The sequence below is a fragment of the Elephas maximus genome, chromosome 7 (assembly GCF_024166365.1).
Source record: "Elephas maximus indicus isolate mEleMax1 chromosome 7, mEleMax1 primary haplotype, whole genome shotgun sequence".
In the NCBI taxonomy this organism is placed as follows: domain Eukaryota; kingdom Metazoa; phylum Chordata; class Mammalia; order Proboscidea; family Elephantidae; genus Elephas; species Elephas maximus.
In genome coordinates this window covers 133,908,761-133,923,314 of record NC_064825.1, presented here as the reverse complement: position 1 = coordinate 133,923,314, position 14,554 = coordinate 133,908,761, and the positions used below count along the sequence as shown (strand labels likewise).

General features: G+C 49.3%; 1 protein-coding gene across 3 annotated transcripts in view; it reads left to right on the top strand.

Moving 5' to 3' along the window:
* Positions 1-14,554, top strand: part of LOC126081166 (SH3 and multiple ankyrin repeat domains protein 2-like) — a 490,404-nt gene that overhangs the window by 161,566 nt on the left and 314,284 nt on the right. For all 3 annotated transcript variants that reach the window (XM_049892759.1, XM_049892758.1, XM_049892760.1), the window contains one exon: positions 6,373-6,489. In XM_049892759.1, the coding sequence (XP_049748716.1) occupies positions 6,373-6,489 (117 nt within the window). The remainder of the gene's footprint in view (positions 1-6,372; positions 6,490-14,554) is intronic.

Genomic DNA, 14,554 nt, shown 5'->3' with positions numbered 1-14,554 from the left:
TGCACTCTGACCACTCGAACAAGCTGGGCTCCGCCAGGTGTCTATACTGTGCTTACTCTTTTTTCCCTTGGTAATTTACAAGTATCTTGTTTGGATCTCTGAGGCGAGCTAAAATCCTTTTCCTCACCCCCAGCTAGTTCCGGCATCCACTGCCTGAATTAATTTTTACTAGTGCGGTTGCTAAACCCCGTCGTTGCTTTTACATTAATTGGTCAGCTTTCTGTTCCAGGAAAGAGCTCTCCTTCTCATTTATTATTTTAGTCATTCATTTGCTTATGGCAGTGTGGACTCGTGGGTTTCTGTTTTATTCACTAGGCAATAATCCGTTACTATTGCCCCAGTTTCGGCCAATGGGAGCCCGTTCAAGATGGCTCCCCGAACACGTCCCCATCTTTTCTGCATTTCCATATTTTTGTCTCTAAGGTAATTTTGTTTATATGTACTTTCTCTTTTGCGTTGTTCTTGTTGTTGCTGTGTGCCTTTGAGTCAATTCCGACTTATAGTGACCCTGTAGGACAGAGTTGAACTGCCCCGTAGGGTTTCCAAGGCGAAAATCTTTATGGAGCAGACTGCCACATCTCTCTCCAGCAGAGCGGTTGGTGGATTTGAACCACCGACCTTTCAGTGTCCCCATTTTTGGGGGGAGCATTTCCTTTCTTTATGCCACAGCAAGATATTGCCAGCTAATCTCGTTCTTTCCCCACCTCAGTCCTCAAATCAGCCATTTCTCCAAGGAACGAGCCCTGGTTCTTTGTAGTACAGAATGGTGTTTAGAAACCACAAAAGGGGTGCTAGGTGTGCTCATCGCTATTGGGCTGTTGCTGCTCCCAGGTCCTCTCAGGAGCCAGAGCTAGGGATGTATATACATATACCCACAGCTGTCGAGTCGATTCTGGCTCATAGCAACCCTATAGGATAGAGTAGAACTGCCCCATAGAGTTTCCAGGGAACACCTGGTGTATTCGAACTCTCAACCTTTTGGTTTCAGCTGTAGCTCTTAACCACTATGCCACCAGGGTTTTCATATGTATATACATCTATGGCTACACATTTTTATTTTTCTATGTATATGTTGAAAACTGTAAGTTCATACTGATACCTCTAATTCCAACCCAGTGCCGCAGGCTGTATTCTGATTTTCCCCTGTGCCATATTTATAATTCCCTTCTCTGTCGGTGAGAAATCTGGCTCCCATCCCTTCACTTGTTCACTGTTCTGTTCTATCCCCCTGTGCAGCCAACCCTCTGTCCCCATCTGACCACCATCTTTTCTGGATTCCACTCATCCCTGCTTCATCCTCCTCCCCCCAGACTGCCTTCTGTCCTTACCAGGATGCCCTCTTTCTCAGAAATACTACTTCTGTAATTTAACAATCAAACATTTAAAAGAAGAGAATAGCAAGGGTGATCCTTTTAAACAAATGTCGATGGTTGTCTTAGTTACCTTTTGGGACCCTGGTGGTACAGTGGGTAAGAGCTTGGCTGCTTACCGAAAGCTCGGCAGTTCGAATCCACCAGCCACTCCCTGGAAACCCTATGGGGCTGTTCCACTCTGTCCTGTAGGGTTGCTATGAGTCGAAATCAACTTGGCAGCGACAGGTTTGGGCTTTTGTAGTTATGCAGCACTGCTGTAACCGAAATACCACAAGTGGATGGCTTTAAGAAACAGAAATTTATTCTCTCACAGTCTAGGAGGCTAGAAGTTGAATTTAGGGCACCAGCTCCAGGGGAAGGCTTTTTCTGTCTGTCGGCTCTGGGGGAAGGTCCTTACCATCAACTTCCCTTGGTCTAAGAGCTTCTCAGTGCAGGGACCCCAGGTCCAAAGGACACACTCGGCTTCCAGCTCTTCTTGATGGCATGAGGTTCCTATCCTCTCTTCTATTCTTTCTTTTTTATGTCAAAAGAAATTGACTCAAGATACAACTTAATCCTGTACATTGAGTCCTGCCTCATTAACATAACTGCCTCTAACGCTGCCTCATTAACATCATAGAGGTTAGGATTTACAACACACAGGATAATCACATCATATCACAAAGTGGTGGGCAACCACACAGTACTGGGAATCCTGCCTAGCCAAGTTGCCACACATTTTGTGGGGACACAATTCAATCCATAACAATGGGAGAGTGAAGACGGTGGGATTGTGGGTAATTTTTGTTTTGTTTTAGCCCTTTTCTGTTTTAAACAATAGACATGGAGAAAGAAGAAAAAAGGGCACAAGACCCTTGAGTATATTCTTCCCAAACCATCTGCAGAGTTGCAGCTCTATTTTATCTTTTAACTTGGTCATATTTTGATCCTTGGTGAAGAGAGTGAGGTCATCCCGTGGGTGAGATTTAAAACTTAATAAATTCAGCTTTAGTGGGGGCAGGGGAGTCATGAGTCTAGATCAATTTTTAAATGCTTTTATGGTAATATAGTTCCCTTCTTTATTGACTTCAGAGTAATTAAATTAAGCTGTAACAAATTTTTACCTCCTGGAATTTTGAGGGGGAGAGATTGTTAGCCCATGCCCCTTTTACTATAAGGGCCAAAAAGCCCAACTTGAACTGGTTTAAGGGAAAAAAAATTATGTCTAGTCTTCAGGTTTCTGAAAAGCCTAGGGGTATTGTAGCTTAGACGTAATTTTTGAGTTTAGACAATTTTTTCGAGCTGAACCAAGGAGCTCAAAGAGTGTCATTTTGGCTGTGTGTGTCTTTGTCTGCCTCTTTCTGTGTCTCTCTGTCTCTGTGTGTCTTTTGTCTGTCTCCCTTAATGTGTACCTCTCTGTCTCTCTCTGCATCTTTGTCTTTCTCTGTCTCAGTCTCTGTATGTGTCTCTTTGTCTTACTCTGTGTTTTTGTCTATCTCATTCTCTTTTTCTGTGTCTCTTTGTCTATGTGTCTCTGTCTATCTCGGTGTCTTTTCCATCTCTCTCTTTCTGCATGTCTCTGTCTCTCCTTTTTCCTCTTCCTTCCCACGCTTCCCTTCTTTGATGTTGGTGCCTCGGCAGCAGCTCCAATGTGTTTCAACAAACCTTCGAGACTTGGGTCTTCATGTGTCCACTATGGTCACGTGGGCCTCCCCATACCATGCCTGTGACGGAAGATGGACTATGCTGATACCTCAGGCCTGCATCCCCCAGGAGGGGTGGGCACTGCCAAAACCCTGACTTGGACTCCCAGCCTCCCTCGCTATAAGACAATAAATCTCTGTCTTTTAAGACCCCACCTTGTGGTGCTCTGTAATGGTGGCCCCAGATGATGAGCCAACAACTCAAGTCTCATGGTGGCTGCCAGATCCCTGGCTGGGACTGGGAAGCAGCACCCTCCTGACAGGTTTGGGGACCTGTGCTTGGCTGCCAGAGAGGGGCTCTGGAGGGCCCCAAGTCCTTTCCATTCAGATCAGGGGCCAAGAAGCCTGGAGAGGCCCCGGATGGCTTCCCATGCTCCCCACCCCCACCCCTGCCACACTCAGCAACCAGCTCATGAAATGAATGCCAGGACCCTCACCACCCAAGCTCCACCTCCAGGGGAGGGGGGGAGTAGGGGGGAGAGTCACTGCACCTTCCATTTGGGTCCAGGGGTGGAGTCATCCATCTCTGCCGGGAAAGGCCCTGATTTTATTGCTTTAAAGTGGAACCTGCCACCAACGGGTGGGGGGGGGCCCATAACGTGAGCTTCCCTTTTCCGAGCCTCTCGGAAGTATGCTGTGGTTTACAACCCATGGGGCTCATGGGGCAGGCAGATCTGAATCCAAGTCACCTCCATGGACCAGGACTGTCACCTCCACGGACCAGAACTGTCACCTCTGAACCCATGTCCCCACCTGTGAGCAGGAACAACACCACCCTCTTGGGGTTCTTAGGAGGATGACGTGAGATAATGGCCTTGAAGGGTCTCCACTGTGCGTGACCCTCTCTGCCCCAGCTCATGAAGCAAGGAGGCATCTTGTGCAATTGGGTCAGGCACCCTCCCCAGCTCTGGGTGCCATGTCGCCAAAGTCATCCACCATCCATGCCACGTGGGCAGCTCCATGTGACTCCTAACCCGAGCATGATGTCACATTCAGCCAGCCCCAGCCCCACCCGCCAGCACTTCTCTGTACTTTGGGGAAAGTCAGCAAGGAGCCAGGACCAGTGGGGGCCCCCAAAGGCAAGGAGACCCACTGCCCTTCAGTGGGGCCACTCTGGCTGGGGTCCCCAGAAGGAAGGGAGACAGCCTCGGTGCATAGACCACCACGGAGTGGGGGAGGAAGAGGACCCAGCCAGATGAGCCTTCATGAACCGAGCATTCTGACCATCGAGACCGACTGATGTTCACCTTCCCACAATCTCACCAATGAATAGTGAGGAAAGGTGACAAGGAAGATATTTAAACTAGTAATTGGATGAGCTTGGAAAAAACCTGAGAAACACACTCTCAGGGGCCTAGGAAGGGTCTGTCCCATTCCGCTCCTGCACAGTGAGGTCTCTGAAGCAAGACACCTGGTCTATTTTCAGAAGAAGGTAGAACAGAGCTGGGCAGATAGAAGCAGCGCTACCCACAACTAGGACCTGCTTTGCCCACTAATGAGGTTATCGTACGGAAGACACGGCAGTTGTAAATGTGTGTTTCTCAGGTTTTTTCCAAGCTCATCCAATTACTAGTTTAAATATCTTCCTTGTCACCTTTCCTCACTATTCATTGGTGAGATTGTGGGAAGGTGAACATCAGTCGGTCTCGATGGTCAGAACGCTCGGTTCATGAAAGCTCATCTGGCTGGGTCCTCTTCCTCCCCCACTCCGTGGTGGCCTATGCACCGAGGCTGTCTCCCTTCCTTCTGGGGACCCCAGCCAGAGTGGCCCCACTGAAGGGCAGTGGGTCTCCTTGCCTTTGGGGGCCCCCACTGGTCCTGGCTCCTTGCTGACTTTCCCCAAAGTACAGAGAAGTGCTGGTGGATGGGGCTGGGGCTGGCTGAATGTGACGTCATGCTCGGGTTAGGAGTCACATGGAGCTGCCCACGTGGCATGGATGGTGGATGACTTTGGTGACATGGCACCCAGAGCTGGGGAGGGTGCCTGACCCAATTGCACAAGATGCCTCCTTGCTTCATGAGCTGGGGCAGAGAGGGTCACGCACAGTGGAGACCCTTTGAGGCCATTATCTCACGTCATCCTCCTAAGAACCCCAAGAGGGTGGTGTTGTTCCTGCTCACAGGTGGGGACATGGGCTCAGAGGTGACAGTTTGTGGTCCCTGGAGGTGACAGACCTGGTCCATGGAGGGGACAGCCCTGGTCCATGGAAGTGACAGTCCTGGTCCATGGAGGTGACTTGGATTCAGATCTGCCTGCCCCATGAGCCCCATGGGTTGTAAACCACAGCATACTTCCGAGAGGCTCGGAAAAGGGAAGCTCACGTTATGGGCCCCCCCCCCCCATTGGTGGCAGGTTCCACTTTAAAGCAATAAAATCAGGGCCTTTCCCGGCAGAGATGGATGACTCCACCCCTGGACCCAAATGGAAGGTGCAGTGACTCTCCCCCCTACTCCCCCCCTCCCCTGGAGGTGGAGCTTGGGTGGTGAGGGTCCTGGCATTCATTTCATGAGCTGGTTGCTGAGTGTGGCGGGGGTAGGGGTGGGGGGAGCATGGGGCCTCTCCAGGCTTCTTGGCCCCTGATCTGAATGGAAAGGACTTGGGGCCCTCCAGAGCCCCTGTCTAGCAGCCAAGTACAGGTCCCCAAACCTGTCAGGAGGGTGCTGCTTCCCAGTCCCAGCCAGGGGTCTGGCAGCCACCATGAGACTTGAGTTGTTGGCTCATCACCTGGGGCCACCATTACAGAGCACCACAAGGTGGGGTCTTAAAAGACAGAGATTTATTGTTTTATAGCTAGGGAGGCTGGGAGTCGAAGTCAGGGTTTTGGCAGTGCCCACCCCTCCTGGGAGCTTTGTGAGAGAAGCTGGCCCACGCCTCTCTTCCAGCTTCTGGTGGTGACTGGCCGTCCTTGGTGTCCTTTGCTGCTTGTAGGGGCAGCTGCCTCCAGCGTCACGTGGTGTCTGTCTTCCCCCGTGGTGACCCTATCTCCATGTCTCTTCTCCTGTTTCCTAAAGACACCACTCACATAGGGTTAGGCTTAACGACCCACCCTCCTCTGGTAATGACCTTGTTAGCTGGTAACATCTTCAAAGACCCTGGTTCCCCAAACAAGGTTGTGTCACAGGTGCAGGGCTTAGGACTTGAGTGTATCTTTGGGGACAAAATTTTATCCATAACAGGTGCTGATATGTTTTGGGGCCCCTGGTCCAGTGTGGCGGGCATGTGGTGGACATGGCCGTGTGGCCTGTTGAGTGTGGCCCTGGGCTTGTCCTTGCTGTGTGGTGGGCTCCCGACTCACCGTGTGGCCTCTGTGTCCTAGGCCTGCCGGTACGGACACGTGCAGCACCTGGAGCACCTGCTGTTCTACGGGGCGGACATGGGTGCCCAGAACGCTTCGGGGAACACAGCACTGCACATCTGCGCCCTCTACAACCAGGTGAGTGGTGTGTGACGGGACCCTCGGTCCCTCTGCCATGTCATGCCTTAGTTCTGTCCATACGGCTCGCCACCTTGCACCTGGGGCTGTGCTGAGTGCCTCACAGGTGTCCTGTCAGGTGACTCACACCTGGTTTCTCTAGTAAGAACTCTTACCTCTTTTCGGAAAGAGGAAGCTGGGCCACCGGGGAGCAGAGGGGGGCCCGGGGTGGCACAGCTGAGACACACCTGAGCTGGGATCAGAATATGGGTCCGATGACCTCCATTTCACTGCCGTACCATGCTCGCTCTCCAGAGAACACCTGAGGGTGGGATAGACCGTGGGTTCCCAACGTGTGTCCCCTCTCTGTATCCGAGGGTGCAAACACCGCCCAGTTATGGCGCCTCGCACCCTCCCTGACGTTGGTCCTCTACCTGGAATGTGGAGAGGTACGGACTGGGGCCACGGAGCGGGCAGTCAGGGCTGATGCTTAGGAGAGTCCCTCCCCCGCCGTCTTCTGCAGCGCCGAGCAGGCCTGACCGCTCCTTGTTGTTGTCTGTTGACATGGAGTCCATTCCACTGGGGTCGGTGGGGTTGGGGTAGCCTTTCAGCCGGGCTTCAGGGAATGTTTTGCACAGTTGCTGGTTCCTCCATAGGGCTTGCAAGGCCGTGACCTTTAGGAGCAGACTACCAGGCCTGTATTCCGAGGCACCTCTGGGTGGGTTTGAACACAAGCCTTTTGGCTAGTAGTTGTGAGCATTACCGTTCACACCACCCAGGGCACCTACCACTCCTACATGCCACAGATGTGACCCCAGGGTGCTTTAGTGCACCTGCGGGGGTGGAGCACTATCAACACGTGTACACAAGTCCAGGAAGCACCTCCTCTGCTGTGTATGCAGTGTGACATTCTAGGGAGTTTGGGGGTGCATGTGTTTGGAAAGCAGGTGTTTGGGATCCCCTCGCTCTGGGTGCATGGACCCTAAATGGAAGATGGAGCGCTGCCATGTACCTCCTGTGCTCCGAGCTCCTGGGCTGCAGGCAGGTGACCAGGAAGGCTGCTGGTTCCACAGGAGAGGAGGGACAGGAGCCTGGCTCAGGGGAAATGGGCCCAGGTGTGGGCACTGCTTCAGGGTAGGGGGGGTATCACCCAGTTCCCTGGTGAGTGAGGTCAAGAAAATCCCTGGACATTAGAAAGTGACTGCAGACATGACTACTGAGTATCTTCTTCCCTTTCTTTTATTCTTTTCTTCCTCTAACTTCAAGGATCTTTATGTACAGAGGCTGGTGGGGTATGGACATGATACCAAGCAGAATGGGGTGATGGGGACCCCTCACCTGGGGGAACAGAGGGGAGGTCAAGGAGGAGGGATTTTGCTGGAGCTCCCAGGGTCAGTGCAGTCTGCCCTGTCCTCCATCTGCCGTTACCACTGTCTTTCCAATTCAAAATAGTAATTCCATCCTCTTGGCTCACTGTGGCCTCCAGGGTGAAGTCCTGAGCCCTACCCTCTAGGATCAGTCCCTGGAGAAGGGCATCATGCTTGGCAAAGCACAGGGTCAGGGAAAAAGAGGAAGACCTTCAATGAGATAGATTGACACAGTGGCTGCAACAATGGGCTGAAGCATAACAACGATTGTGAGCATGGCACAGGATCGGGCAGTATTTCGTTCTATTGTACACAGGGTCGCTATGAGTCAGAACCAACCTGATGGCACCTAACAACAACCCTCTGCCCAGAGCCTTCCCCAACCCCCTCCACTGCCCTTCCCCAGACCAGGCCCCTTCAACCTCTCTGAATTTCCCTCTCTACTTGTAGCTATTAAACTCTCCTGGATTCTTTGCCCTGGAAAACTCCTATTCACAGTTCAAGACCCAACTCAGATGGCCCTCCTTTATCACGCCTTTCTGTGATGACCTCCTGATAGTAGAGTCTGCTCTTTCCTTGCCCCGGCAGCCCTTTGCAGAACTAGCCAGGGCAAACTGCCAGGACCAGGCCGTTATTACGCCTTCCCTGCTGGCATCCCCTCCCCTATGGCGCAGGTTCTCAGAGACATAAACTGCCATCTTGTCTTGTTTCCCTTCTGCCTGGCACAGGGAAGCAGCTCACCTGGATGGGGCTGGGGTAGTCTTTCAGCCAGGTTTCAGGGACTCTTCTGTGGGTTTGCTGGTTTCCCCCTTAGCAGGAGCAGATCGATGTGTTTGAATATTGACCTCGCTCTTCGAGAGTGGCGGTACCTTGCTCGGCTGCATTACAAAAACACACATCATGAGGCTTGGCTGTGCCTGGGAAAACATCTGTAGCAGCATCTGCTTCTTAATTACTGCCTTAGATGGGGAAAAACAGCCCTTAATTTTCCCCAGTAGATTTCACGCTTATTTTACCATCAAAAAATAAAATAAAATAGGAAAAGTGTGTTTTCTGTCTCTTGAAGTAATTGCAGACAAGATGGTCTTTGAAAGTGTTGATGGTGTTTTATTACAAAAGGTTAAAACATTTCGGTAATCTGTATTCTGAGCTCTGTGTGGGAGTCTCTGAGTGGCGCAGACGGTTCACGTGCTTGGCGGCTAACTGAAAGACTAGAGGTTCAAGGCCACCCAGAGGCACCTTGGAAGAAATTCCTGGTGTTCTGCCTCCAAAAACTCAGCTATTGAAAACCCTGTAGAACACGGCTCTACTCTGACGAACGTGGGGTCTCCAGGAGCTGCGTAGACACTATAGCAACCGCTTTGGGGTGTTTCATTTGTTTGTTTGTTTGTTTTTGTATATACGGGTCTGGGTTTCACTCAGTTTCACTTCTGGTTCTCCATGCCTGTCCCCACCCCTCAGCTGACACCTCCAGGACCGGCCCAGAGCCGGCCATGGTCTCCCCGAGAGCTGCCTTAGGTTAGAATAAACATAGGCCGTTCCTGTCTGTAAAGGGCCAGTTCGTGAATATTTTAGTCTTTGCAAGCCACGTGGACTCTGTTTCGACTACTCAACGTGTTTTTTTGTATTGCGAAAGTAGCTGTAGCAATATGTGAACAAAGGCACGTGGCTGTGTTCGAATAAAACTTTATTTACAAAAGCAGATGGTGGGCCAGTTTGGCCCTTGCGCTTTGCTAACCCTTGGGATAGAAGGCTGCATTCACCTCTTCTCTCCCTGAGTTATGGGATAGACCCCCACCCAAGAGTTGAATGGCTTTCTCCCAGCATGCCGGGAAGCCTCTTAGGGGCACAGAGAACTTCTCTGTCAAGGGTCGTGGGGTCATCAGGAGCAGCCTGCTGCCATTCCATCTTCAGCTCGTATGTGGAGGTGCTCCACCTGCGTTTGACTCCCTACCTTGCACTAAGACCAAAGATGAAGAAATTGAAGATTTTTTACCAACTTCTGAGGTCTGATATCCATCAAACACGCAGTCAAGATGCACTGATAATTACTGGTGATTGGAATGCGAAAGTTGTAAACAATGAAGAAGGACTGGTAGTTGGAAAATAGGGCCTTGGTGACAGAAATGATGCTGGAGATTGCATGATAGAATTTTGCAAGACCAACGACCTATTTATTGGAGATATCTTTTTCCAACAACATAAATGGTGGCTATACACATGGACCTCACCAGATGGAGTACACAGGAACCAAATCAACTACATCTGTGGAAAGAGATGATGGAGAAGCTCAATGTCATCAGTCAGAACAAGGCCAGTGGCCGACTAAGGAACAGACCATCAACTGCTCATAAGCAAGTTCAAGTTGAAGACCATATCAAAAATAGATTTGACACATTGAACACTAACAACCAAAGACCAGAAAAGTTGTGGAATGACATCAAGGACATCGTACATGAAGAAAGCAAAAGTTCATTAAAAAGACAGGAAAGAAAGAAAAGAACAAAATGGATGTCAGAAGAGACTCTGAAACTTGCTCTTAAATGTGGAGTAGATAAAGTAAAATGAAGAAATGAAGAAGTAGAAGAGCTCAACAGAAGCTTTCAAAGGGCAGCTGGAGAAGACTAAGTAAAGTGTTATAATGAAATGTGCTAGACCTGGAGTTCGACACCCAAAAGGGAAGAACACACTCAGAGTTTCTCAAGCTAAAAGAACTGAAGAAAAAATTCAAGCTTCGAGTTGCAAAATGAAAGGATTCTATGGGCAAAATATTGAACGATACAGGAAGCATAAAAATAAGATGGAAGAAATACAGAGTCACTATACCAAAAAGAATTGGCCAACATTCAACCATTTTAGGAGGTAGCATATGATCAAGAACCGATGGTATTGAAGGAAGAAGTCCAAGCTGCACTGAAGACATTGCTGTAAAACAAGGATCCAGAAATTAACGGAGTGTCAACTGAGATGTTTCAACAAACGGATGCAACGCTGGAAGTGTTCACTTGTCTATGCCAAGAAATATGAAAGACAGCTACCTGGCCAACTGATTGGAGGAGATCCATATTTGTCCCCATTCCAAAGAAAGGTGATCTAACTGAATGTGGAGTATTATCAAACGATTATCACACGCAAGTAAAATTTCACTGAAGATGATTCAAAAGTGGTTGTAGGAGTACATCGATGGGGAATTGTCAGAAATTAAAGCCGGATTCAGAAGAGGACGTGGAACCAGGGATATCATTGCTGAAGTCAGATAGATCTTGGGTGAAAGCAGAGAATACCAGAAGGATGTTTACCTGTGTTTCATTGACTATGCAAAGGCATTCAACTATATGGATCATGACAAATTATGGATAATATTGTGAAGAATGGGAATTCCAGAACACTAAATTGTGCTCATACGGAACCTGTACGTAGACAAAGAGGCAGTCATTTGAAAAGAACAAGGGAATACTGCATAGTTTAAAATCAGGAAAAGTGTGCATCAGGGTTGTATCCTATCATTGTACTTATTCAATACGTATGCTGAGCAAATGATCTTAGAAAATGACCTATATGACAAAGAATGGGGCATCAGGGTTGGAGGAAGACTTATGAACTACCTGCAATATGCAGATGACACAACCTTGCTTGCTGAAAGCAAAGAGGACTTGAAGCACTTACTGATGAAGATCAAAGACTACAACCTTCAGTATGGATTACACCTCAACATAAAACAAAATATCCTCACAGCTGGACCAGTAAGCAACATCATGATAAACAGAGAAAATATTGAAGTTGTCAAGGATTTCATTTTAATTGGATCCACAATCAACACCCATGGAAGCAGCAGTCAAGAAACCAAACTACGCATTGCATTGGGCAAACCCGCTGAAAAGCAAAGATGTCACTTTGAGGACTAAGGCTTGCCTGACCCAAGCCATAATATTTTCAATCACCTCATATGCATGCGAAAGCTGGACAATGAACAAGATCAAAGGAGAATTGATGCCTTTGAATTATGATGTTGGCAAAGAATATTGAATATACCATGGACTGTCAGAAGATGACAAATCTGTCTTGGAAGAAATGCAGCCAGAATGCTCCTTAGAAGCAAGGGTGGTAAGACTTCGTCTCATTTACTTTGGACATGTTATCTGAAGGGACCAGTTCCTGGAGAAGGACATTATATTTGGTAAAGTAGAAGGTCTTAAAAAAAAGAGGAAGACCCTCTACAAGGTGGATTGACACAGTGGCTGCAACTCTGGACTCAAACATAGCAACAATTGTGAGAATGGCACCCAAATGGGCAACATTTTGCTCTGTTGTATATTGAGTCTCTATGAGTCGGAACCAACTTGACAACACCTAACAACAGTAGCAACCTTTCACTGCCTCCAAGGGACATGGTATTGGGTCATGGTTCTCAGTTTGTTACCCCATGGCTCCTGGACATAATGTCCTGTTATATTGTTCACAGAGAACATTCTAGCACCTAGCCTTAGGAGTCCCTCATGCCCCTCCCTGGGATGCCAGTATGATCTTTCATCCCCTCCCGCAGGCTGTCCCCTAGCTGGCTGTGAGCCTAACTGACGTAGCACATGAAGCCAATCAAGACAGCACCTCCATGTGATGACTCACAAAAAGGTACAGCTCCCTGCTCACATCCTCCCTGCACTTGTAAGAATCACCTAGGAGCATGGAGGTTTCCCAGTCCTCATCTGGCACACGCTGCATATGTACTTAACCCTAAGCTCTGTGCTCGCTGTGTCCCCAGCCTGCTGATCACTTTGCTCTGTCTAGTGCCCCTTTCTACACGTGTGATGCGTTGCCTGCATTTGGCCAGTTTCCGGTGAAGAAACAGAAACCACTCCGGCCATGTTGAACAGAAAGGCTGTGATGCAGGGCACTGAAGGGACACGAAACGGGGCTAAAACAGATACTGGGTCACCACAGACTGTCTCACTCTGGGGAGTAATGTTGAGAAATAGATTGTGTGGGTGTATGGAGGCAGTGGGAAGGATGTCAGAAGCAGCCTGGAGAAGTGGGAGCAGTGGTGCTGGGAGACGTGGGCAGTTTGGGTTCCATTTATTCTAAGCCATTACCTCACTGTGCTGTCCTGGACATCCTACTGTCTCTATTGGCCCTGAGTTTACTCTTTTGTAATGTGGGAGTGGTTATATTTAACTCACAGAGTTGTTAAGAGACTTAAAGTAGAAAACTAACATGTGGTGTGTCTGGCACATAGTAAATGCTCACTTAAGAGGGGCCATTGTGATAATGCTGATGTTGATCATGATGGTGGTGATGATGATGGTGGTGATGGTGGTGGCGATGATGATGGCGATGATGACAATGGGGATGATGGTGGTGGTGATGGGGTTGATGGTGGTGGTGATGATGGTGGTGATGGTGGGGATGATGGTGGTGATGATGGTGGCAATGATGGTGGCGATGATGATGGCGATGGTGATGATGGGGATGATGGTGGTGGTGATGGGAATGATGGTGGTGGTGATGGGGATGATGGTGGTGGTGATGATGGGGATGATGGTGGTGGTGATGGGAATGATGGTGGTGGTGATGGGAATGATGGTGGTGGTGATGGGGATGATGGTGGTGATGGTGGTGGTGATGATGGTGGTGATGGTAGTGGTGATGATGATGGGGATGATGGTAGTGGTGATGATGATGGGGATGATGGTGGTGGCGATGATGGTGGTGGTGATGATGGGGATGATGGTGGTGATGGTGGTGGTGATGATGGTGGTGGTGATGATGATGGTGGTGATGATGATGGTGATGATGGTAGTGGTGAAAGGGGTGATGATGGTGGTGGTGATAATGACAGGGATGATGGTGGTGGTGATGATGATGATGGTGGTGATGATGGAGATGATGGTGGTGGTGATGACGATGATGGTGGTGATGTTGATCATATCATGAGGATGCTGATCTTGAGGAGCCCTGGTGGTGCAGTGGTTAAGAGCTCTCTGCTAACCAAAAGTCCAGCAGTTCAAATCCACTAACCACTCCTTGGAAACCCTGTGGGACAATTCTACTGTGTCCTGTAGGGTTGCTATGAGTCAGAATCAACTCAAAGGCAACTGTTTTGGTTTGTTTTTGTTTTTGGTGTTCCCAGCCCCTGGGCACTCACCTCTGGGAGTGTTCCCCAGTCACTGTGCCATCAAATCCATCTTCACACAATCCTCTCTCCACTTTCAACCTGTAGAATTAGACCACAGGATCCTGATGATGATGGTGATGGTGATGATGGTCACGTCGATGGTGGTGATAAAGCTAATGGCAACGATGATGGTAGTGATGATGAGGCTAATAGGGACAGTGCAGCTTCTGATGTTGGTGATGGTGATGATGGTGCGGATGGCGATGGTGTGGATGGCGATGGTGTGGATGAGGATGGGGATGATGAGGCTAATAGGGACAGTGCAGCTTCTGATGTTGGTGATGGTGATGATGGTGCGGATGGCGATGGTGTGGATGGCGATGGTGTGGATGAGGATGGGGATGATGAGGCTAATAGGGACAGTGCAGCTTCTGATGTTGGTGATGGTGATGATGGTGCGGATGAGGATGGGGATGATGATGATGGTGGTGATGATGAGGCTAATAGGGACAGTGCAGCTTCTGATGTTGGTGATGGTGATGATGGTGTGGATGGCGATGGTGTGGATGAGGATGGGGATGATGAGGCTAATAGGGACAGTGCAGCTTCT